The sequence below is a fragment of the Monopterus albus genome, unplaced genomic scaffold, assembly GCF_001952655.1.
Source record: "Monopterus albus unplaced genomic scaffold, M_albus_1.0 scaffold49.1, whole genome shotgun sequence".
Taxonomy (NCBI): domain Eukaryota; kingdom Metazoa; phylum Chordata; class Actinopteri; order Synbranchiformes; family Synbranchidae; genus Monopterus; species Monopterus albus.
The window spans coordinates 560,864-585,882 of record NW_018127929.1 but is presented as its reverse complement, the minus strand read 5'-3'; the positions used below and the strand labels follow the sequence as shown (position 1 = coordinate 585,882).

Here is a 25,019-nt window from a genome sequence, read left to right as displayed (position 1 = left end):
TCTCAGACCTTAGTTTCTCACCAGAGAGCACTGAATCATCTAATTACATGACCTAGAGCAAAATATATCTTTGGGTTTTAGGCTGTTGCTCGATTAAACAAGCTGTTTGAATGCATCACCTTGTGCTGTGTTAGGCGTTTTTCACTATTTTCTGACAATACTGAAAATTGCTTTCATTCGCAGTCCTAAATTACCATTATTTCCCACGAGGTGTTAATATTATCTAATGGTTTACTCTGTGACATTTGCCCTGGGCCTCAACCCTCAGCCGTTTCCAGCTGTGTGAAGAAAAGTGAAGAGGCGTTTTAATGAATCAGTATTCGCTAGCTGACGCCATGACGGACAAGTAAGTGGTTTATCTTCTCAAGAGTGCGTTGGTGTGTGTTTGTGCAGAGAGCCTGCACTCTGGGCTTTAGGTTCAGCGAGAAGTAAGAAGATGAGGTCTCATGGAAGTGTTGTGCGAGTGTGTTTCAGTACAGTACAGGACAGGAGGAGAATCGGGGGGTTTGATAGCACACTGAGAAGTGTGTTGTGGGGGTGGTTGATATAAAGACAGTCTGTTTTGCCCCTGAAGATATGTGACATTTGTATCAGGGTTGATTTGCATTCTTGTTCACTGTGCTGGTATGTTGCTGTTGCCATCAGTCTGTCTTTATGTCCCTGACAAAACAGTCATTTGAAGGTTTTTCAGCCTTTGCCCTATCACCTCTTCACTCGCTCCTCTCTATTCTCCCTGTTTCTTTTTTGTGGTTCCTTCTTCATCTTTTCCTTTCCCCCTTTCATTTTGAACCTGTTCCCTATCGCTTTTCTCTTTTTTGTCTTTTTTGACAACTTGGTCTCTCTCTGGTGGTTGTTGGATTTGATCTGTAGAGAATGGAGAGTTTTGGTGTGCAGTAAGCAAAATAATCTGCTGTCAGCATTCGCAATAAGTAGAATAAGTGGTCCAGGCCAGTTGGCTGAAAGGGATAGGCTCAAGCCCAGTGAAGGCCAAACAAGGCAGGCCTATTATATGTTTGAGCTACAGAAAATGAAAGGGGGAGTTAAAAAAAAAGTTTGGCCAAAGAAATAGGTTGTTTTCAGTCGATCAATCGTAGTGAAAAATGATGGTCGTGCAGCAATTGGAGAGGAGGTTTATGTGCATAGAGCAAAGACTCTCAGCCAGTGTTGGAAGGTGAAATAAGTTTGTGTGTGTGCAGTCACCACTTATTACTAACACACCTGTTGAGAGACAGGGGGAGCTCTGGAGAGTCACTCTGGTCTGTCTGTGAAGCAGGCCTCAGGGTAGCTCCCCTGACTAACACCAGCACACTGTATAATGTTGGTCAGTAGAGCCAAATAATGCTAGATTTTCTTTTCCAAATTAGAAGGTCCAACCACTTTAAGATGCAGGGCAGTCTTTGCAGAGCCTGCCGTTCAGGCTTGAGACCAACATAAAAACAAGAAAGAAATGTTATTGGAAATAGTATTTGGAAAACAAGATGAAACAGTAGTTTTTAATAAGACCTTGTTGGACCAAATCAAAGTGGTGAGGTGAAGGTTGGGAGGTTCTAAGTAAGTGATGATGATGTTGACAAGCTGTCCCACTGGATGAAAGGTATCCGAGCAACCAGAAAGAGGCCGAAGGGGGGGAGGGTGGTAGTTTATTGTGTGCTTAGTGGCTAGTCCATGTTGTAGGATGATTGTTCATTGGGGGAGAATGATAAATGTTGCTCCAATAGGAAGTGACAGGGAAAGTTGGAGGACTTGCCCCCCAGCAGTGATGGCAAACAAAGCCTCCCTCAACAAGGGACTACTTAAGATTCATACAAAGGCAGAAGAAGATGGCTACTTGTTTTCTCTCTAACACACACAAATACCCCCTGTTTTTCTCTAGTTCACTCATGAGCAAACATTACACATAGCAGGATATCAGACATTCCTTCAAATATGTGCATGCCACTTGGTATTCCTAGAAACAAGCTGGCCGGCAGATACAGCTACGACAGCTGGAACATTTGCCATTCACAGGTGCACAGCATTCACTTTTGTTTGGCAGAAGAGCTTTTGCATTTGTGCTTTCTGTGCAGATGTTGCTGTGGATGCAGGAGCTGACTATCCATCTGCAAATGTGCTCTTGCATCCTCAAAAGTAAATGTGTTTCAATTGCAGGATTTTAAGTTCATGCCTCTATTGTACACGGATACTCTGGGATGAGAAAAGTTTCTAAAGCCAGATTTGCTCTGTAGTGCTTGTCGACTGGGATTCTTCTGCTGAAATTCAAGGCTGCATAATCCTCATCAGCACACTGCTTTGTGTGTGTACTTGTGTGCATGTTGGTGTGGATAAAGTACAGAGCCTGTGGACCTTCCATCCAGGGTTTGAATGAGCAGGAATTTCACCTAGTTGTTCTGGTTTTACTCTTTTTCACCAGGATTCACTGTATTGCATCATCTGTGAAAGCAGGGTGGAAATTCACTAAACCAAGTGTACAAAGCGAATGTAGTCTGTGGAAAATATCACTGGGGGGTGGGGTAATTTTGCCAAAAGCATATTGCTAAGTGTAGGCTAAAATTCTTATCCCTGAACTGCATTAGTTGGGGACAAAACATAGCAAGATGTAGAAGGTGTTGTGCCTTAAAAGCCCTAAAAGCCCTAAACCATGCCATTGTGTGTTTATCCAATAGATTTTTGTGGTCCATGAGGAGAATCCCTCTCTGACTCATTTCCCTTTGTCCTTCTTTGTCATCAGTCTTCTGCTTCTTCAACTACTGTATGAATTTGCATGCTCAAATATCTTCTCTTACCAAAGCCTGTGTTGTCTCTTCCTGCATCCCTCTGGTTTTCCTTCTGTCCCCCACCTGTGGTGGTGCACGCTGACAGCCCTGTCAGAGACTTGGGATGTTTATAGATGCATAGCGAGGCTGGCTGTACAGATGAGAATGTGTGTGTGTGTGTGTATGGGTGGGGGCTTTTACTGGAATGACCACACTGTCATAGAGAAGACTGGCCTTTACCAGTTGACTGTGTATCAGTCGACATCCTGTGTTTGTATGTGTCCTTACATGGCTATACATTGTGAGGACCTGTTTGAGTTTTATACGTTCCTCACTTTGACACACCTTCAAAAGGCTGTTAGAGGGTTAAACTTTGGTTTCAGGGTAAAGTTTAGGGAAATGCTCTGTTGATGAGTGTCTTCACAAAGATAGCTGTACAAATGTGTGTCTATATATGTGTGTATTCATGTCAGTCACAGGAGAACAAGGATCAAAAACCACCAACAGAAGCAAAAGCACTTGCACAAAAGTGCATTGTTGTTTATGTATTAAGATTATGTAAGGCGTCATTTTAAGGACTTAATACCTGAATTAAATGCACCAATGTTACATAAACCACTGGTATAAGATGGAGCTGTGTTCATTATTAGATACTGACTAGACCTCAAGCTGGGACCTTTTTATCCACTTGGGGGAAATCAGGTGTCACGGTGGCGTGATCTCAGTAGCCCAGCCTGTCAGTATGTTTATCGTAGGCTGAGTTTCTGAAGTAGGGCCATTTATACATTTGTTCTGGCTTGAAGAGTCTTCACAAAGCCAGCTTTGCCCGGTCTTCATCCAAGTCCACTCATCAATTAAAAAACCCTGACCTGTGACATCACCACTTCCTCTCCGTCGCCTCTCCAGACCGCTGTGTCACCAAGGGCGTGCCGCAGGGCACTGCTGGGCTTGCACCCTGGATCGACAGCCGCTCAGACATATGAGGGCGTGGTGTCAGTGGGATTCGTGGGTGCATAGTAAAAACTCTATCAGCTGTCACGGGGTTTTGTGGGAGCCCAGGGAAGCCAAGTCAAAAGTGCTTCCTAAGGATGTTGAGGGGGGATGTACCCTTTGCCCTCGGGCTCATCAATCTTACACAACTGTCATCTTCTTCCACTGCTCCATTGATGCTGTCAGAGGAGGGTGAGAGGCAGCGACTGGTTGCATCATGTATTTTGTTTTTGATTGCTTTCATTTGTTTTTGTGTTGTGTGTGACAATAAATGGGCAGGTCTGGCCTCCACAACTTGCACATTGCATACTGTGATGACCACTTTAATACATGTGAAATATAAGGAAAGACAGTTGCACACAGTTACTGTTCATAATGCTGTGGTGTCATCTCTGCTTAACATGATCTGATTACTCTTTTATACAGTAGACTGGGGTGTTGCATTACAATAGTGTAGCTTACCTCACCAAGCAAATGCTAATGAATCTGCATATTTGGGTTGATCTGGGTGACCTGAATTCAGCTGTCTGGAAGATTTGTCTCCTTTTTCAAGGGCAGTCTTTGTTGCATTGCCAGCAACATCCATTCAAACAGTTTTAGTCTATTAACTTTCGATTTTGCTACTTTTTCTGTCTTTGTTATTTGTTTAAAGATAGAATATATGTTTTTAGAATGACAGGGAGGCACTGATTCTCAGTTAAAAAAGTACTAGTGGAAACTTACCATGAGTCACTGTCAAGGCAAAGTACACATAGTTTTCAGTCAGAGTTGAACTGCAGTGAACTGTGGGAATAAGGCTTGTGTACTTGTCGTTATTCAGCCTTGACATAAAGGTTTTCATTTTGCTCAGGGAAGCAGTGTAAGGGAATGGACTGGAAAGTGTTGTGAATGGAGGCCCAACCGTTTGTCACAAAGTCAAGAAGAAGAGTTCTACTTTCCCTCATTTGACTTAAAAAAAAATCTTATTGTGCGCTAAAAAGAAAAGCAGAGGAATTTTCCAGCTGACTGTTCTTCTGTAATGCCAATTCCCTAAAGTATTTGTTCTCTCTCTTTTTTTGTTTTGTTTTGCCAACTGTTGAATTTGACACTCCATTCACGATTCCCTCAGAATAAATTGTAATAACTTTGCTGATGCCATGTTTTTTTCATGTGGCATTGTATCAGCAGGTCAAAATATGAATTTGTCCAGTACTTAACACTTGCAAAATGTCATTCGCATCAGCCTCAGCTCTACTTTGTGTTGAGCACAATTAGCAAATTTTAGCATGCTAAACTAAGTTAGTGAGAATGGTTGGCATAATACCTGCTAATCGTGGTCATTGCGAGTATGTTAATATGCCGGCATTAGTGTTTCACTGTGCACAGCCTCACAGGGCCAATAGTGTGACTGTAGACTCTTGTTTCCCAAACACGGCCTTTGATTGCTGCATATGTAGTCAGTACATGTTATAGAGGAATACCTAGGATTTGTAAGCAAGCATTCATGGGGCTAAAACATAGATTGCTATTGATGGCACCTAAAATGAAATATGTAATTTCAAAGCGAAGTATTAAAACAAACTCAAGGCACACTGCAAACTGATGATCCTATAAATCATACAGTCTGTTCTTGGACTAGAAGTTGTGCATATTAAAGGTTTAGCTGACCACTCATGGGATTAACTCACATAGAGCAGGTATAATTCAACAGTGCTGAATGGAGAGTGCTTTCACTTATAGTAGTCCCATTCTCTGGTTCCCCAGATGGTATTTGTGCAAGATAATAATTACCATTTGGCTGCTCACCATTTATTTGTGTTTGGTAAAAAAAACACCCGTGGCTTAGTGGTCAGTGGATATTTGACTCACTATACAGTATATAATTGTTTTGCACTTCCTGAAATGCTTATCTACCTCACTTGTATGTGTCTTTTGTAAATGTTATGTATTATCAGATTCATTGTGCAACATGTTTTCTTAGCTTCATCATTATCTGTCTAACCCTGGTCTAGAAAACTAAACCCAGACCACACACACATGAACGCAAACTGCCTCCTCCCTCTTGTAGGCGCACACACTACCTAATTGCCTTATCTGATCGTTCTGTCTTCTCCCCCCTCCCTAGCTTGAGGACACAGGTCAGAAACTCTACTCCTCTTCCTTCCTCCCCTTTTTGCTGTGCACACACTGAGCCGCACATAGGTCTGCATGCTTAAACACGAATGCTGCCTGCTTGTCCACCACTCCCTGTAACCACCCCAGGGCCTTACTCCCGTTTTTATTCCCTCTTGCATGATGACACCTGGGCAATCCGACTCTTGATTTTATTCTGCTTGGCTTTGGTGCTTGTGGGGACAAAAAAAACGCATTCTTTGCAATGATACTTTCCCTTTTCCCAGTCATTTTGTCATTTGGCTTCATGCTGTGATTTGGTTTCCCTTCCTCTTTAATTTGTGGTTCACTTGTTTATATCTGCTTGGAAGCAACCTGATGGTCTGTGTTGTCTTAACTCTACATAATGATGTTATGGTGACAGATACTGTGTGCACACATAGTTGCCTGCTCTCAGTGGACAAATGGCCGTGCTCTGTGACCGCTCGCTGTACGCCTCCCCTGAACAGAGATTGTCCAGTAGTAGCTTGGCAACCGTGACTAAGCATAGCAGGTTTGTCAAGCTATGGACTTCTCCAGATATCAGTCTAGTCAGACTGATACTTGGCATCTTGGCATCTCCTTTTGTAAACCAAAAAAACAGTAGCATGTAAATGTAAGAAACTGAAGTGCGTGTCATCATTAGCTAAGAGTGTTATTATGTGCAAAAAGCCCCATTCAGGACCAACATATTCACTGAGTGGAAGCCAAGGTGTTACTCTGTCAAAGGCAGAATAATGTTTACAGCACTGTCCTGTTCTGGAGAAGTTTATACTCCAGCAGTCCCTCCCACTACTACTACTCCCAGGTAGAACTATATTTCACAATCGCATTGATCAGTCCCCACCTTAAAAGCATTTCTATAATGAAGGTGAAGCATATTGTTTGAAAATATGAACAATAAAGCAAAAATTAGACCTCTTATTTCTAAATCAAGATTAAATGCACTTTATCCTCCCTTTGGGGAAATCTGTCATTGGCTTATCGTCAATGCATCACATTCGTCACCAAACATGTTTAAAAGAATCCCTATAATCATTCATATCTAAAACACGCACAATAAGATCGTGAAATAACATTAAAACATTTTTTTCCATTTATAATGTTGCATTAACAGTGTTTTGTTTTGGTGTCCATATCTTCAGTGTGGATCAGTAGCTGGTGAGTATGTTAACTTTTAGCTTGAGATGTACACGTTTAGCTTCAACCAAATAATATGGTTGTGTATATAATAGTCATCAAGCCCATATTTAAAATGTTTTTTTTTCATGGTTCGTGTTTTAAATAAGTCAGCTAGAAACATTAAAAACTCATGCCCATTATAGTTTTCAACCAACTTGTGGAGTTAACAACAGGTAGCTATCTATATCTAATAAAATGTGCATGCAATGGTCATCATTTTAACCAACACAATTGATGGTCATTGGCTGGAAACAGGGCCTGTATTTTTTAAATCTTACCTTATAAAACTGCACACATTTTGTGAGGAAACAGAAAACTTAGGCAGGCGTACTGACAGTAACTATTAATGCTGATGTGAACACCTGTGTCCCAGATATGAGCACTTTCATAAGTGCTGCCTGTGCATTTTTTCTGTTCCCCACTTTAAAATGGAGCCATAGATTTTGAGTTATTTTGCTCATCCACATGACCTAGTTTTATTAAATGCCTTCAGTTACCACAAGATTGAAAACATGCCCTAAATCTGATCACGAGAAGGCTGTGTGATATGTGTTGGACATTTTAGGCTTAGCTTTGTGTTGTTTTCATCTCTCTCTGTACTCTGAAGGAAACGGTGAAATTAGTGTGTTATCTCCTGGTATTCCAAGTTGAGGAGGACACACTGTTAGTGTTGTGGCAGCCTGTGGGTGATGGGGGGAGTTTTCACACAGAACTCCAAAGGAGGTTTTTGTCTGTGCCGGGCCAAAATTACCACCATGAAATCAGTCCCTGCTGATCACTGCGATGGGAGAAAAGCAAAAGAGAAGGGAGTCCTCCTTAAAGGAAGAAAGCAGAGGAGAAATTATAGCAGGGTTTTAGTGATGTTTACAGCCCCTTCAAATGCCCATTGACTGGTGGGAAAGCCTAGGAACTGTAATTTGAAAGAAAGCTTGTTTTATTTTACTTATTTTTTTGCCACTGCTCGAAAAACTCAGTCAAATGTTTGCAATGTAACTCAAATTAAAGGGATTCATAGTTACTTATTTTTGTTCCACATCAGTTGATTTGAAACCCAGAGATTTCTTCTACTCTGGGAGCTGAAGTCACCTGTTCTTGGCTATTGCTCTTTAAACAACTACCACCAATGTGACTACCATTTACCAGCTTGGGACCACAAGACCTTGAGCTGAGCTTTTGTAGCTTCCCAAAATAGTCCCATGTTATACGCCCCAAGGCCTGGCTGGCAGGGCAGTAGCCTCGAGCAAACTACATCAAGTGAAAGGTTTGAGACCTGACTGTGACTGATGGCTTCCATGTGACCCCAGATATACAAAGACTACCACTATGTTTAAGTTTTCATTGGATTTCTTTAAATGACATAGTTAAAGAGCAGTATCACCTTTGATCTTACAGCAGCTCAGCTTAACTGGCACGTTTCAGTTGTCTTCCTCCAGAAAATACAGTATAATGTTTAAAAATCTATTTATTATTATTGGTAAAATTCGAATTTTGCAGCCAAGATAATATTTGGCATCAGGAAACAACTCAAAATTATCTGGATGCTTACAAGAAAGGCATATTTCACATGTTAAATATGTATATACATATATAGTTGCTGCCATTGCAGATAGTAATAGGCAAACTCCACTTTTTCTCCTTTTAATTATAAGAAACGGCACATGGTGATTATGTTTTCACGTTAGACTGTAGAGGCACATTTGGTACTAGGACAGGGAGCACACCACAGTCATCTTTGTTCTGCTAGTTAGCTTACTTCACTTGCCTGTGTGTTTATAGGGAAGTTTTTCAAATCTTCCAGAGCCATGTGACTCAGAGAAAGGGCGTGTTTCTTTTAAAAAGCTTGCCATCGGCAGACTAAGTATACCCTTTACTGGACCTGACCCCTCATTTGCCTTTACTGTGGTCACGTTAGGTCGACATGCTAGCGCAGCAGGGGCTCTACAATTTGTAATTATATAGGAGGGTTTCCATTTTACATCCCCTGTATAGTGTTGCCTTCACACAAGCTCTTTTCCTCACTTTAGACATTGGGGTTGTTGTTGATAGTTTACTTACATTTTAATTCTTCCTTCTTCTCAGTAAACTTGAAATGGTTTGTTTCCAGCTCATGTGGGGTCAGATATGAGCTATCATTCAGCCTTAAATGTAGACATGAATTCACGTTGCAAATGCAGTAGATCATGCTGTTAATAACTGAGTTGACTTTTCCTCCCATATGTCATCCAGTGAGGTCACCATGGATAATGTACAGGGATTGTTGCATCATGTGTTGCAGCTTTTAGATGCTCTTCTGCACATGACCAGTCATCAGCTGTGCAGCGGTGGTCATACAGCTGCTCAGTGGCTTTCAGACCACTTGGTTAACACAATGTGGTTTCAACATGGTGGAAGGCAAGGCAGGTTTATTTATATAGCACATGTTCATACGCAAAGGCAATTAAAGTGCTTAATACCATGATGGCACAAAGTAGCAACATGCAAGTGTAGATACCTTTAGGATAGCTGTGGATGAAGGCTGCCTATCTGTAGTGAATTCCAGATGGTTTGGACCAAAGCTGCAGGTTTACCGTCATGTGTTGATTTATCCAGATCTCAAGTGATGTCAGTACGTCAGCATTGGTTGAGACTACAAGTTTGAAAACGAGGACATCTTGGGCTGTGGCATTAAAAAGCAATGAGCTTTCCAGACACCTGAAGCCCACTCCTCGTTTCAGATTGAGGTTAGCACACTGAGGCTACATTAGCTGATACCATCATAACACACCTGAAACACCAACTGAACTTTCTGTGGTCACATGGCATTGTGGGTAATGTAGGCACCAGGTTTTGACAAGGAAGAACAATGTGAGAAAAATGACTGGGCATGCTGCATTGATTTTGATCATTTTTCTGACATTGTTATACACTAGGAGCACAGTGCTAGATCCCTGGAATACTGCCCATGAATGGCACAAAAATTGGAGCCAGACTATCGCCTTAATCATCAGATGGAAACCTAATAGTCAGCTGGAATTGTAATGCTAGTAGCTAGCCAATACTGAGAGACTGTAAAGGTTTGGCTGTCTGTACTTGATGTTAAAAATGGTTCATCAGCCTGCAGGGAATTGCAAGCCAAAACTCGGATGCAGCTGGTAGCATTGTAAGATGAGCTCTTGGTCCTGGTCTGGTCTTAGAAGAAGGGACATTTGGTGCCCACAGTTGGCATTATTGTATACACATGTGAGCATGTGAGCATGCTACAGGCTCTGCCACATCTATAGTCAAACCCCATTAATCTGTAAATGACACTGGAGCAGACATCTGTACTCATCCGTGTGTCATCCTCTGTGGTCTCAGTATTTTGTTTCATGTGAGGGCTCTCTCTTTCTTGCTCGCTCACTTTCTTACACAGGCCTGCCTCTAAATAACCTGCAATAACTCTGGAGAAAATGAGACCAAGCTCTAGCATTGAAAGAAGAAACACCAACAGTACATAGTCCTGAAAACACTGAAGTCTCCTTTTTGGCAATGTGAAGCATAGATGTGCATTCTAAAGAAAGTTTGTGCATGTTTGCTGACAAATCAATCGAATTATTTACTTAAATAACATGGATGCAACTATGCCTTATATTGAAATGGTATGTGACAGGTCTCTGAGAAAACCTTCAGTAAAGCTTCTGATCATCAGAGGCTGCTGGTGATGCATTATCATTGTTCTAGCAGCTGGGTGGGTACAGTACAGATGGTCCTGCTGATTAAGTCAGCAGTCATACAACTAAGTAAATGTGGTGTGTAGTTTGTATTGGAGTCATGCTTTATGATAGTTTGTGTTTAAGTTAGTATTTGAGGCAGAGATGCACAGATGAAACTGAGAGACGGAACCCAGTTTTAGCACATTAGCAGATGTGAAATCAGCCAAAACTCTGTGTCAAAGTTTGAGAACTGCATAATGTACTTTGTGTTGTTTTTCTTTTGCTTCAGCTACAACCGCGGATTGGTGTGCAACTTGTGGTGGTTAATGTTTTATCATGAAAACTAATGAACAATGAGACTTTTCAGTAGAAACTTTCAGTGGTGCTGTGCCACAGCTGATTGTGTACAGAGGAAACAGAGAGACTAACTTGACAGTACTTGTCCCAGTGAGGTTCTATCAGCGAGACAGAGCATTTGCTTCTGTTAAGGGTATAATTGGATACAGACCTAAAATGGTGACAACGGCAGAAGTTACTTTTACTAAGAGGAAGGCGAACAACTTAAAGCAGTAGAGTATGGAAATCTTATATTGAACCGCCCAAAGAGACATTCCTTCCACAAGATTCACTGCTTAAAGAACGGTTCCTTTTACACAGTTTGCTTGTGTGTGGTTAGGCCCATTGGTATTATTGCAAAAGATGCAGGAAAAAAAAAACTGCCTCCTGGCGTGCTACAGCAAAAGGAAGAAGAGCATCTCTGCAGTGATGCTGATAATGAGTGAGTAGATGGAAAAGAGAGCCACTGAGGGGAAAGAAAAGTGTGGGGTTGGAGCTGTTGGCAGGCATTGAATGTCCAGCTCCTTCACATCACCCTCCATCACACTCTGTACCCTCACCATACTCTGCTCACAGGATGTGAAGCTTCTTGTCTGAACTCGCTGCATTGGAAATGAAGTGACAAGTGATCTGTGGTACTATGTGACAAGTCATCCTGCTGGGAAATGGACTCTGGGTCTGATCAGACTGGTTTGCTTTTGATAATTTCAGTCAAAATGGTTGGCTACTTTTTAGATAAAGTTGATTTTGTTTATTTCTCTTTCATATGCACGAGCACATTCCAAGTTCTAGTGCACAGATAAGCCAAGCTCCAGTTTCCTTCTCTCTGTCCCCTGTCTTCAGTAGGCAGCCAGCCAGTATCTGTGGCCAGTTAACAGCATACTGCTGGGAACCCCACGGCCTCAAGCAGGTGTCAACCTCCTGCTCAGCCAAAGGAGCTGAGAGGGGAACACAATGGGCCCAAAGAGACCTATCAACATGGTAACCATCTGAAATATCCCAGGCCAGTATGGCCACTCCTCTAAATCCCTCAGCAGCATAGGGTAGCGGCCAGTTTCGTCTTTCTGCTATTGTAACACTGACTCTTGGCGCTTAAAGGGGCTCGGAGTGGTAAGACTGATAGAGGGCACCAGGAGTGCATAGACAAGTCTAGTGTTTTTCACAGTGAGCCAGTAGAGGAATTTTGTCAAAGGAGAAAAACAAATTGTGCGTGTCTGGGTCTTCATCTCAGATAGCCTATGTCTTTCTTCCTCTCTGTGTCTCTTTAACAGGCACAGTTTCTGCTGCCATCATCAGACAGTTTATGGATCATATTGTTCCAGAGTTCATGGATTTGTGTGAACTTCAAAAATACAGGCTTAGCTCAGGGCTTTCCTCATGGCTAAGCTGTCCTGGCATTTAGGTTGGCACGACTGTGAAAGAACTGGACGGGAGGGAGAAGTGCTGCCTTTCTCTCATCTTCATTCTCCGTTCTCTCTCCTTTATTTCCCTCTCTGTCCATTGTTAACTACTCTGCTGTGATGACGGGGGGTGGAGTGCGGGGGAATGGAGGCTTCCCTCATCTTCAGTAAACAATAAGTCCTTATGTATCTGACCCCCCTCTAGCAGAGTGGCTAGGGCTGAAGCTGGGATGGATTCCATCTTATCAGATTTAGTTGGTGGAAATCCTCCCAAATAACAACAATCCCCCTGTTAGGAGGGCCATACCTCTGGGGCTATTTGATCTAATTCTTAAATTAATCAATTGTCACCCAAACCCACACCGTGGTTCCTCATTGATCGCCTATAAGAGCCTACCATACGACTTATCTCCCCCTGGGGCTGGGTAACCGATTGCTAACCTATATTTGAATACAGTGAACCACAGTGGTGCTACTGGGTCATTAAAACTGGTTGACAGTGATTTATTTGTCCTGTGACACTTTATCATTTGTTCTGTAATTTTGGATTTAAAAAAAATCTACGAGGACAAGTGACCTGACACAGCAGTAAAACACTAAACAACAGGATAGTACTTAGATAGTTTTAATTCAGTTTAAGTTCCACCCTGAGTGAACACAGTTCTTTTCTGGAGCTTGAATGCTGATTTAAATCCATGTTAGTCATACATGGTGAAACTGTGTCTTGGTTACTGTGAATGAGGAAGTTTTGTTATCTCAGTCCTTATCTTACAAGACGTGATAACATTTGATCCCCTTCTTCTCGTGACCGGCCGACCCGTTTTGTGGAAGCGTGATGCGGATACTTCAGGTTGAAAACCAGAAGAACCAGTTTTTTGCCAGATCACTTGACTCCCCTAGAAGAATCAAATGCACACAAGCCACATGACCAGTCAGACCCACTTGCCTTCTGCTTACTACAATAACACTGACCTTCAGTGCTTACGTTAACAATCTATAGTACAATAATCTTGAATAGTATAACAGCCAAATTCATCTGTGTGAAACATGAGAAGGTACAAAGCTCGAGTTGTGTCTCCAACATTGTTCCTTTTTACATGACTGAGCTCTTGAGCCTTACAATTGAATTATGTCAGGTAATCGCTCTCATAATAATATTTCAGTGTTTAATAATGTTTGCAGACTAATCAGAGAAGGTAATCGGTCTTCTGTCCACATCAGCGTGAAGTTGGTTGACTGTTTTGAAAACTGACCTCAAAATTATTTTGCATATGCTCTTCACTGCAGTAAAGTTGGCAAACCCTGCTTGTATTACCAGCGGGATTAAGAACAGATTTAGAGATTTGATATTTTACTTGTCTCCACCCCCCCAGCTTTTCTACTGACCTAAAACTGCTGACTTATTCAAATGTAAGATATTAACCATTTTAAATAAAAAAAAAAGTTTAATCCTAATCTGATTTGATTAATCATCACATCAGAGAAAGAAAGGAGAAAAACCCTCACAAATGACAAATGATGAACCAGTTATCAAAATAATTGGTCGAATAATCATTGTCACTCTAAAGAGACTCTTGAAAGAAGGGTTTTCTTTCAAAAATGCATTTTAAGATAAAAAAATATATGATTGAGTACAGATGATTTGTTTAGTAACCAAAATGCCATTGGCCACCACCAAATACCATCTATTTTCTCAGTATTTTGGATTAATGAATTTGTTGTTGCCAGTAAGTTCAATGCTTCAGCACAGCCTGGGGCCCATCATGCACATCCTGAGGTGAATGCGCCAGGAGAGAGCTCTTATCAGGCAGAAGGATCACAGCACTCTAAAAATTGGCAAATAGAAAATGACACCTGCAACTGATGCCTATCAGGACTGCTGTCATCATTGGCGTCATCGTTGTCATCATCAGCCGAGGCAGATGGATACTCCCGTTGCAGTGTCTTGACAGCAGAGCAGCAGTGCAGAATGACACCTTTCTGTGGCACTCCCGTTGCAGTGTCTCGACAGCAGAGCAGTGCAGAATGACACCTTTCTGTGGAAAGGAGGATTTCCTTAAGCCTGAGGGGTTAGGTCGTTGCATAACGCACAACAATAAACTCAGGTCATCTCTCACTGCAGATAGTTTAAACACATTCATCTCCAAGCCTGAGTATCACGTCCGCTGCAGGTGTAAAGTATTTTTAAACAAAAGCAGCTGCTGTTCTGCTTGTCTACATCCTCAACATGTGCTGCAGCCTTCCTCCTCACCGTCCTCACCGTCCTCTCTCTCCTCTTTTGGAACGCCATACCTGTTTTCCTGTTATTCAATTCTAATATTTTTGAACCGGTTCTTAATGCTACCAGTCATTTATAGATGGGTAGACTTTAGATATTCATTGGGATGAAAGTAGGAAAATGGCACAAGTTTGTTTCTGAAAACTAGGGAGTTTCTTTTTTTTTCTTTTTTTTTAGTACAATAACTGCTGATTCTTGATTTATAGATGACTATTGTGCACTTAAAAACAAACATACAAAGCACATTAATTAAAAAATGAACACAAATTGGCAAACAGTCTATAACCCGTAGATGTTTTACTGACTGCATGTGACATGATGTGATGCAAAAGAGGATGAATCAGCCCTTGCAGCTCTCAGTATGGGGAAGTGGCACCAGTGAGGAACTCATTCATATTGTAAAATGTTTTGCCTTTTTTTTTTTTTTTTTTTTTTGTGCATAACGTCGCTGCGTGTTGCTTTACTTTTGCCTGTGTGTGTGTCTTTACAGAGGAAACGTCACGGTGCCAAAGTTGTCAGAGTCTAATATGGGATTTGGTGTGCTGGGAGTTTTTCTGGGGCTGCTCCTGGAGGTGTCCACCCATGGACCCCACGGTGTGCCTCGAACTTCCTGGAGACACCAAGGTAAGGTTTAACGTATGGAACACTAAGCAATGAGACAAGTGGTTGATTGTTACACGAGGGACATAGTTATCAGTACAAGTTGCTACTACTAAGTTACTATTACTAATAGGAGAATAACTGAGTAAAAGTGTAACTAAATAAGCCATTTAAAGACAATTTGAGCTTTGGTAAATTTTTGTTTTTTCCCTTCTCCATTCAACTGGTTTCAAGAAACCAGCTATTATTAATAAGGTTCTTTGTTAACAACAACCCTCTATGTCTGTGTCCCTTTTACAATAACTTTCTTCCTTTGAAATGCAAATCATTTCTGGTAAATGTTCTTCAGAAACCCCATTGTTAACTTAAATTGAAACTTGAGTCATGTTCAAAGTTTAAAAGTAATTGATTTGGGAAGTCATGGTTGTTAGACTCACTTGGTATTCATGAGCTTGCACAATGTGAAAGTTCGGTTGCTCCACTACCAGTGCAAAAAGAACTGAACCTTCACACTCTTCAACTCTCAAAGTTCACGGTAGATGGTCACACGTGTTTCCTTAATTTACCTCAACACACTTCCCTCAGTCTCACCACAAGCTCTCTTACTGTCAGAAGGAAGTTGTTTACATACTGCCACTTACATAAATAGCCACAGTAAACTGGTCTCTGTGTGAGAACCAGGACAACTCACGCTTTCACAGAGATTCTCCACCGACTGTGCCACAGTCGTTGCACTCGCTCTGTCAGTGAGGATGGTTCCTTTCATTGTTGGAGTGCACAAACTGTCCACTAGGGTTGACATTAGTCACAACACAGCATGAGCAGAAACACTCACATCATGCTAATGTGTTGTATTAGAAATGCAGCAACATGTCTCAAACGTTTAGGTTTCAGAGTTCAGCTTCTATAATAAACAAAGCTGTTTGGGTTGCCTTATCCTTTATACTGTATCGTTCACCTTTGTTGACTTTGTTGGTGTTTACTTGTGTGATGCTGATGAACTCAAGGAGCAACTAAAACTGCACTGGTTTGTTGTTGTTGTCATTGTTTTGGGCACTTGGTGGGCAGCGCGAGAGAGCTGAACACTTGAGGCAAGAAACTGGCTGTTTAACTGCTAAGCCTTCTGCTGTGTCTGCTGTTTTGTGGTGAGCAGATTCAGTCTGTTTTATGGCTTTTACCGCTGAAAACAGCTGTGAACGGAAACAACAAAGACAAAAAAGTGAGCTATTAAATGAGATGTTAATCTCTACAGAGCGGAGGGGAGCTGGATGAATTATTTGTAGGGTTGTCGCTACCAGTGACTTCTTAGACATCACATGCAGTCATTTCATCTGTTGCTAATATCGACATATTCATAGCAGCTTTAAATCAAGTTTTCAACCCTGCTGAATGCAGATGTTGATAAATTATACTTGGCACATTTGGATGCTGAAGTAATGTGAATTGTTTTATACTCAGATTTAGATCTGATGGAGTTTTCTGAGCCGGGGATCTTCAACTACTCCACGTTGCTGCTGAGTGAGAAAAGGGATGCGCTGTATGTGGGAGCGAGGGACGCCATCTTTGAACTCAGCAAGAAGAATGTGACAGTGCGAAACAACAAGGTATGAAAACACAAATAGGATTTGTGACAAAAGCAAAAACAAATTATTGTGAAATTTTAAATCAATTCATTTTGTAAACCATTTTAAGGTTGAGTGGACAGTTGAAGACACCCTCATTCAGATGTGCACACTTAAAGGAAAATCAAGAGAGGTTGGTTAATAGTTTAATTTAATAATTTATACAGAATGATTTAAAAAATAAAAAAAAAACGTTTAAAGGTATGTATTTTAATTTGTTTATGAACTGTTGTATTCCAGCGGGATTGTCTAAATTATATTAGAGTACTCCAAGTTGTAGATGATGAGCGGCTGTACGTCTGCGGCACACACGCCTTTCTACCTCAGTGTGACTACTTGGTAGGTTAATGCTCGATTCCTCTTTTACCGGGAGCATCACACTGCACATATAAACATGTTTGAGCCGGTTAATGTAGCAACCATTAACTGAAATTGAATCTCCTCATTCAGAACCTCGCTGACTTCTCACTGAAAGGTCAGCCTGAAGATGGCAGAGGAAAGTGCTCCTTCGACCCCTCACAGAGCTTTACTACTGTCATGGTTGGTGAGTCGGCTGTTCCTCATTCCACACAGAGCTCTCTTGGTTGCTAGCCCTGCAGTAAAATGCATGATAAGTAATCTGTCTTTCTGGGGAGTCAAAGTGGATTAACTGGATAATAAATAGCTATTGTTTCCTTTGCTTTTCTGTCAGATGGAGAGCTGTACTCAGGGACAGCTTATAATTTTTTAGGCAGCGAACCGATCATTTCCAGATACTCTCCACACCACTCCCTGCTGAGGACAGAGTACTCTACATCGTGGCTTAATGGTGAGTTGGGGCAGCATGTGACACATTCAATTTAAAACATCCAGCTGTTCATGTGAGTGAAAATGATACCGAGATCAGCAAAATGCACTTGGATTATACTGGTTAAAATGTGAAAGGTCACCAGTGGCTGGAACAAAACATAACTTATCTGCTGTCTGGTTAAAGTGCTGTGTGCAAGCCACTGTCTGTCTGTACCAATATCATATCAATAATTTAAGCCTTAAGCACCTTCAGTAGCTGGAAAAAGACTAAAGGTTTTCTTTAGTCTAGATACACATTTAGTCATCATTTAAGCAAATACAAATATTGGATTGAATTTAGTATCAGGAGATGCCCTTAGTGTCTGGTTTATAAGCATGATAGATGTTTCTAAATTATGTGTAATTGCAGGAATTCAGAGAGGGTTTCACACATTTCTTCTCTCTCTGCCCTCTCTGCTTCCTTTGCAGAGCCCAGTTTTGTTTTTGCCGATGTGATCAGAGAGGGGAGTAACAAAGCAGACGGTGAAGACGACAAAATCTATTACTTCTTCACTGAGGTGTCCGTGGAGTACGAATTCTTTGGCAAGCTGCTCATCCCCAGGGTGGCGCGTGTCTGTAAGGTCAGCATACATCATGTGCCGCCTGTACAGTGTCCACATTTACATCTTGCCTTCCTGCTGTCTCTGTGTGCATGCCTTTCTCTCTGTAGATCCTTCTTTCATCTCTTTTCTTGATCTAAACCAATTTCATGGTAAAACCAGTTAGTAAGTTACATTATTTATTGCAAATACAAGTGCCCTGTTTGTTGGACAAGAACATAACCTCTTACATGTAACTTTGCTTTGCAATCAAATAATCGTGTGCCCTGTTCCAGGCTTTTCAAATCAAATTTGCTACAAGAAGGTACCCTTACTAAAACAGCTCAAGTTGGAACCAGAAATGAACATTTTACTAAAAAGTGCAGCCTTTAAATCATTGTATAATGAAAACAAACCACTCTTTTCTTTAACCCCTTTCCCCTGCCTTTTCCTACCCTGGCTAATATCCCACCACAGGGTGACCTTGGTGGGCAGCGCACCCTGCAGAAGAAATGGACCTCGTTCCTGAAAGCGAAGCTGGTGTGCTCTATGCCTGAGCTCAACTTTGTTTTCAATGTAGTGCACGATGTCTTCATCCTGAAGAGGGCAGACTGGAGGGACACAGTCATCTATGGCGTCTTCACCTCCCAGTGGTCAGTGATTGCATGATCTTGAGCTGGGGAACAGTAGGGGTCAGGAAAGGGGAAAAAGTGGGAGATTGCAATATGATACAGGTCTGAAATATTCACTTCTTTCCCTCCGGTACTTCATCATTCTCGTCCCCTAGGGGTAATGTGGGTTTGTCAGCAGTGTGCGCCTACAACATGACAGCGGTGGAAGATGTCTTCTCCAAGGGCAAGTACATGCAGAAGGTTACGGTGGAACAGTCCCACACCAAGTGGGTGCGGTACAATGGCATCACCCCATCTCCACGTCCTGGAACTGTAAGTACCTTAAATACAGCTTCAATAATGAAGACTGTGCTCAGTTTTGTGGAAACATTTGTGTGGTCCAATGCTAAGAGACTCTTAATTTCATAATTGCAATGCTGACCTGAAAAAAAAAAAACAATGAATGGGAAACAAAAAAGTCCCATATTTCTACTTCAGAGTTTTTCAAATTAAATATCGGTTTCATCCAGAACCAGTCTCAATCTGTACTTACTGACAACATAACATCTGGCATGATACTGCACATACATTGGATTTGTATATCCATTGTAACAAACCATGTAATGTCTCCTGTCTGGCTTTGTCTTCCACCAGTGTATAAACAGCCTGATGCGACAGCAGAACATTAGCAGCTCACTCCACCTGCCTGACAAGACCCTTCAGTTTGTAAAGGACCACCCCTTGCTGGAGGATCCCGTCCTGCCCATCAGTAACGGGCCTCGCCTCATCGCCAAAGATGTCAACTACACTCAGATTGTCGTGGAGCGGGTCCGAGCGCTCAATGGGAACACTTATGACATCATTTTCACTGGAACAGGTGACAACGTAGCAGTTAACACTGTTACAGGTTAATCGGTTTATCAGAAATGGATCAGTCTTAAGATAGTTGATACCCTGTGATTGAAATGTACCACATTTGGCTGTTGTGTATCGCTCGTTGAGTCTGATTATTCAGTACAACCTGTGTAATAGTCTCTGTTTACCTTGGCTGGTTGATAGACATTTTAACATTCTTACCTTTTAGATAAAGGAGTCCTGCACAAGTCAGTGGTGTTTGAAGGAGAAGTTCATATTGTGGAGGAGATCCAGCTCCTGAAGAACTCTGAGCCCATCAAGAACTTGCTGCTGTCCTCGGAGGTCAGTGACTTTTGTACAAAGAGACGAGTGCAGTGCAAGAAATAGAAGATGTGCTTTATAACACTTAGACAAGTGTGTGCTCTGACAAGGGGAACTGTAGGAAGTGGCCAAGAAGAGCAAAACCAGCAGTTCCTCTGAATCAGACAAGATGGCACATTTCTTTTGGCTGTAGCATGTGTTTATCTGGAGTTTGAATAAAAACGTTTGCATGTACTAGCTTTGCAGATTTCTTTTTATTGGTAAACTTGTCTAATGTATGATTTAACAGTTCATTTTTATGACCTTAAACATAATCAAACTCATGTACTCAGTTGTGTTTTTGTAATGGTTTTTATGTGTATGTTTGCACACTTTGCATATTGATGTGAACAGCCTCATGCTTCCACAGACGCATTGCCTGTACGCTGGTTCAGACTCGGGCGTAGTCCAGTCACCCACAGCCTTCTGTGGCAGGTATCCATCCTGTGTGGACTGTGTCTTGGCACGAGACCCTTACTGCGCCTGGGACCATCAGACTGCTGCCTGTGTTAATATCTTTGATGCTCGGAGCCATCGGCTTAGGTATGTCACCATCAAGCTTAGATGCCTGTCACTCTCTTCTTTTTACATACCGGTACTCCGCTCATGCATTGTTGCACTGGTTAACCAAAGCAAAATCACCATCAGGAGACATCTTTACTGATCCTCCATCCACTCTGACCTGTTTTACTGACTCAGACTAGGTATGTCTTCATGTCAGAGTGGGTGTATCTCATAAAAATCATGCTGGTCTCTCTTCTCAGCAGGCTAATCCAGAGCCTGGATGGTGATGCAGACAAGTGTCCATCAGGTAGGGATGTTCCCATAAAGAATGATAAAGAGGCTTTATCATGGGCAGTGAGAGTAAAACATGCATTATCTGTGCTTACTCTGTGACACAAGTGTCTTAGGTTTGTTTTGGTTTGGATCTTTTTCAAATTACTCAGTAATAAAGACACCACCATATTAATCGGAGTGCATGTAGCTGGGTGACAAGTGGATATGATAAACCCTCAAATCAACTGGGATGACCATTATCTGCATTAGATGAGCTGGGTGAAACAATGTATTTCTCTATGTACTCGGCCTTATTATCACATTACATGATAATTTTTGCAAATTTTCTTGGGTCAAAATAACTTTCAAAGCAACAGTAGCCCCAGAAAACCATTTTCAGAATCATGTTTTATGATTTTTCTCTCATCAGCATCTGTTTTGAACAGGATATCCTGAAGATTTTAGGCTAAAGCGATCCAAGAGTCATTATTTTCTCTCTGCTTTGCCTTGTAGGACCAGGTCTGCCCTTGAAGGACTACCAGCGTATGACAGTGAAGCCAGGGAGCTCTGTTGAGCTGCCGTGCCTGGTGCAGTCGAACCTAGCCCAGATTATGTGGAAATTCAACCGCTCAGCTCTCACTGAGGCCTCTCGCTTCCACCTCATAGGCGAAAATGGTCTCCTCATTTACAGTGTAGCTCCAGAGGATCAAGGTCGCTACGAGTGCTGGTCAGTGGAATGGGCCCCTGCTGCTGGGAAGAACTTCAGCCGCCTCCTGGCTGGATATGTCCTGACTCTGGATCTCCCACCCAGACCACCGCACCAGGCAGGCCGTGTGAGCCACACCCTCGGCAGCCAGGAGGCAGCTAGCACACATGCTGCTGAAGGTAATGGTAAGGCAGACAGAGCCCCACTAACTTCAGCATATACCCCTCCCAGCTTCACAGCCCTAGTCCTCTTCACCTCCTCACCCCAAACTGACTCATCACTAACCCCACCCCTCAGCAACACAATCAAGTACCAGCCAAGCACCAGTGCTCCTCGCCCAGACAACGGGGACCCAGCGGCTGAGTATTTGCAGCACAACAACAGCACAGCTCTCCTGTTTCTCTTCCTCCTGTTTTTCCTCCTCTTCCTGGCTGCAATGGCCTACAACTGCTACATGCAGTATCTTCCGGCTCCCTGCCTGCGGCTCCGGGCTGCTCTGCTGGGCAACCACAAGAGCGCCCATCAGCCTGAGTATCGGGCCTGTGAAGCAGGTCTGGTGGAAGCATCTGCGACAGACAGAATTAACATGACGGAGCAACCAACTCAGAACGACAGCCAAACCATCCAAAGTCTCAGAGCGCTCCGTGACACCGGGTATGAGACTGAACCTGAGTATGCCAACGGTCAGATCCTCTCTCACAGTCTTGGGGACGAAAGCCCATCCCAGCAGAAACCCTTTGATGTGGACTGTGAATCCCAGTCCATCCAGTTTGCAGATGCAGATGAACCTTACTGCTAGCCAGACGCTTCTGTTTCTCTTAGCAAAGGGACTATTTATAGGGGGTCACTTTCTTGTTGCATCTTCCCACAACTTGCTGTATAAGTCTAAGTGGCTTCCTCTATATGGAAGCATGTGATGTATAGCATCATATGAGGTTTAATCATTATGGGGCTTAAGTCAGGCATCCCACTTGCCTGTAGATATTTCAATCCTGTTTGAAGCAAAAACTATATTCATGGAAGCTGCAGCTAAGCTCAGCTTAGTTCAGCAAGTAAAGCTATTTCTTAAATTCCAAACTGGAAACATTGTTTACCAAATTGGTAAGATACTGTGATGTTTTCCAAATTGGAATCATGTTTTGTTTTTTTACAGCCTGGGTGGAAAATAATGTCTTTAAAGCATTTGCATCTTTCTTTTAAGCAATGTGTAGGCCATTGGACTTGGGACTTTTCCATTCTAATAATTTCTCAGGGAAGATTTGTCTTGCTTTGTTGTTTTGTTCTGCTGCACCTGGTATGTTGGCCTTAATCTCACCCAGTGAGGTGTAGGGTTTGAAGCTCAGAAAAAAAAGAAGCAAGCAGACAAATGCTGGAATAAATCAAACCACTGTTTTGTGTAGAGTCATCGTAAATGACAGTTGAGTCTGTATATGTATTTTTATCGTCTCTATGAAGTCAACGTTCCTACACGGATACAGTCTGTTGTGGTCTTGTTGATTCCCCTCGACTAGTCCTCCCCCCTATGTGGATTATTAACAACAAATCTGTAGAGTGTGAATTGACCCTTGATGTGTCAACTAATAATAATCAGGTTTTCTGTTGCTAAAACTTCCCTGGAAACAATTTGCAGTTTTTAAAATATTTTTTAAATTGAGCTTCACTTTGTTTATTGTGTAAGTAGTTGTCATTTTTCCTCTTTCATTTTATTTATTACAGCAGATTTGGTTTTTGAATCCTAGTTCTTTTTCATTAGTCTCCCATTCATCTGTTTTGCATGTTTTTCCCTTGTTTAGATTTCCTGTTTTCCTCAATACTCTTTTCCATCACTGCTCCCCTCACAGCCTCCTCTTCTGTCGATACTTCATCCTCCCTGTCTTCTGGAAGTAGCGCTCTCCCTTCCTCCACCTCCTCCTCTTCCTTTTTCTCCTCCTCCTCCTCCTCCACCAAGCCCCATAGTGTGGAGGCTCGGGAGGCAAAGGTGAGACTGTTGCCTCCCCTGCTGAAGGACCAGGCCTGGGGGGTTCATACGCAGGAGTTTTTCCTGCTCTTCTGCCTCGCTTTGGGTGAGTGGTGCCTGTGACTCATCTCACACCCCAAAACCGAACTTTCCTGTTGCTCGGTTTGGAAATCCTTCTAACACTTTTTAATCCTCCATTTTCTCTGTGCTACTATTTCTCATTCATTCTTTCTCCTTCCTACATCTTGCATGCCATCATTTCTCACACATAAACTGACCAGGAGTGTGTGTTCATAAGCCTGAGCTTTGCTTTTAACACATCTGATTTGTGCAGAACTGTTGATCTCTGTTCTAGGTGTCTCATAAGAAACCTGTATGAGTGAATGTTTAAAAAGACAAATCTGGGATTTCATATTAAACTGTCAGCCTCTCAGTGATCTGGTTGTCTCACCGTTTTCAAATCTAAGTCATTGAAAGATAGTTTTGTGTATTACTGTCTAACAACAGTTTGACATGAAGCCTGTAGACTTTAGAAGTGGCTCCTCCTCGTTCATTGAGAATCTCTTCTTTATAGCAGAATCAAATGTCTTGCATCTCAGTCCTTATTCTGGATCATTTTTGTGCCTGTAAAGAACTGGAAATATATTTGTATATGTGGAAAATGACCTTTGAAGATGTACATAAATTTAGGTGACTGTCTCATGGTAGGAAGGCTAAATAAATGTTAGCTTGTTTAACTAGCTGGTTTTAACCTCAGTCATTGCTTGTATTTTTAAATGGTGAGTACTCATTAGTGATGGTAATGGAAAAAACAAAAACACAGCTGTATGCTGAAAATGTAAATACTAGTTCAAAACTCAATGTAGGATAAAGTTGCAGTCGGCCAAACCTCTAGAACTGAAACTGAACACCACAAATAGACCTACCAAAGGCAAGTATTCTCATTTTGTGGAGTGCCCATGTCTCGACCATCAGGGGTCAACATGAAGTCCGATTCTGTCCTTCAGGTCCCAGTGATGTCCACATTCACTGGCTAATAAATGGGCACAGTCTGGACACCCCCATACCGCAGTACCACTGGCCTGTGGGTCAGAGGGAGATACTGGTGAGCAGCTGGCTCAAAGAGGGGCCGCTGATCAAGGATGCCCGTTATCAGTGTGTCGCCGAGGCCAGCACAGGAAATGCCACGTCTGAGGTGGACCTCCGTCTTACTGTTGGAGGTATCTGGACCTTAAGTTTAAATAATTGTGAAAATGTGCAGTATAAGAAAGGAAAAGTCTACTTTGACAGCATGTATTTGACTATAAAACAAAACCATGTCTCCAAAGCATTACAGTATTTAGGATTGGATGTGTGCCGCTGCCATTTTTTTTTCCAGTCCAGATGTTTTAATGGCTTTTTTTCCTAAAAACATTTTTTGTTTG

At 42.1% G+C, this 25,019-nt stretch overlaps 1 protein-coding gene across 2 annotated transcripts; it reads left to right on the top strand.

Annotated features, from left to right (window-relative positions):
* The first annotated feature begins 238 nt into the window (after window positions 1-238).
* Window positions 239-24,327, top strand: sema4d (sema domain, immunoglobulin domain (Ig), transmembrane domain (TM) and short cytoplasmic domain, (semaphorin) 4D). 2 transcript variants are annotated; one of them, XM_020600821.1, is made up of 15 exons: window positions 239-346; window positions 15,231-15,364; window positions 16,799-16,944; window positions 17,033-17,095; window positions 17,203-17,301; window positions 17,413-17,506; window positions 17,654-17,770; window positions 18,220-18,371; window positions 18,807-18,982; window positions 19,117-19,273; window positions 19,595-19,817; window positions 20,025-20,137; window positions 20,526-20,698; window positions 20,923-20,966; window positions 21,446-24,327. In XM_020600821.1, exons 1-15 carry the CDS (start codon window positions 309-311, stop codon window positions 22,435-22,437), a joined length of 2,721 nt encoding a protein of 906 aa, XP_020456477.1. In that variant the 5' UTR covers window positions 239-308; the 3' UTR covers window positions 22,438-24,327. The 2 variants fall into 2 exon arrangements, with proteins under 2 accessions (XP_020456477.1, XP_020456476.1); XM_020600820.1 differs by having other exon boundaries at window positions 20,920-20,966.
* The last annotated feature ends 692 nt before the right edge of the window (window positions 24,328-25,019 follow it).

Bases quoted from the DNA above. Each gene is read 5' to 3' on its own strand.
- sema4d (XM_020600820.1), top strand. From the start codon at position 309: ATGAATCAGTATTCGCTAGCTGACGCCATGACGGACAA. The intron at 16,945-17,032 runs GTATGAAAACAC...AACCATTTTAAG, and splicing joins TGACAGTGCGAAACAACAAG to GTTGAGTGGACAGTTGAAGA. The intron at 17,771-18,219 runs GTGAGTTGGGGC...CTTCCTTTGCAG, and splicing joins CTCTACATCGTGGCTTAATG to AGCCCAGTTTTGTTTTTGCC.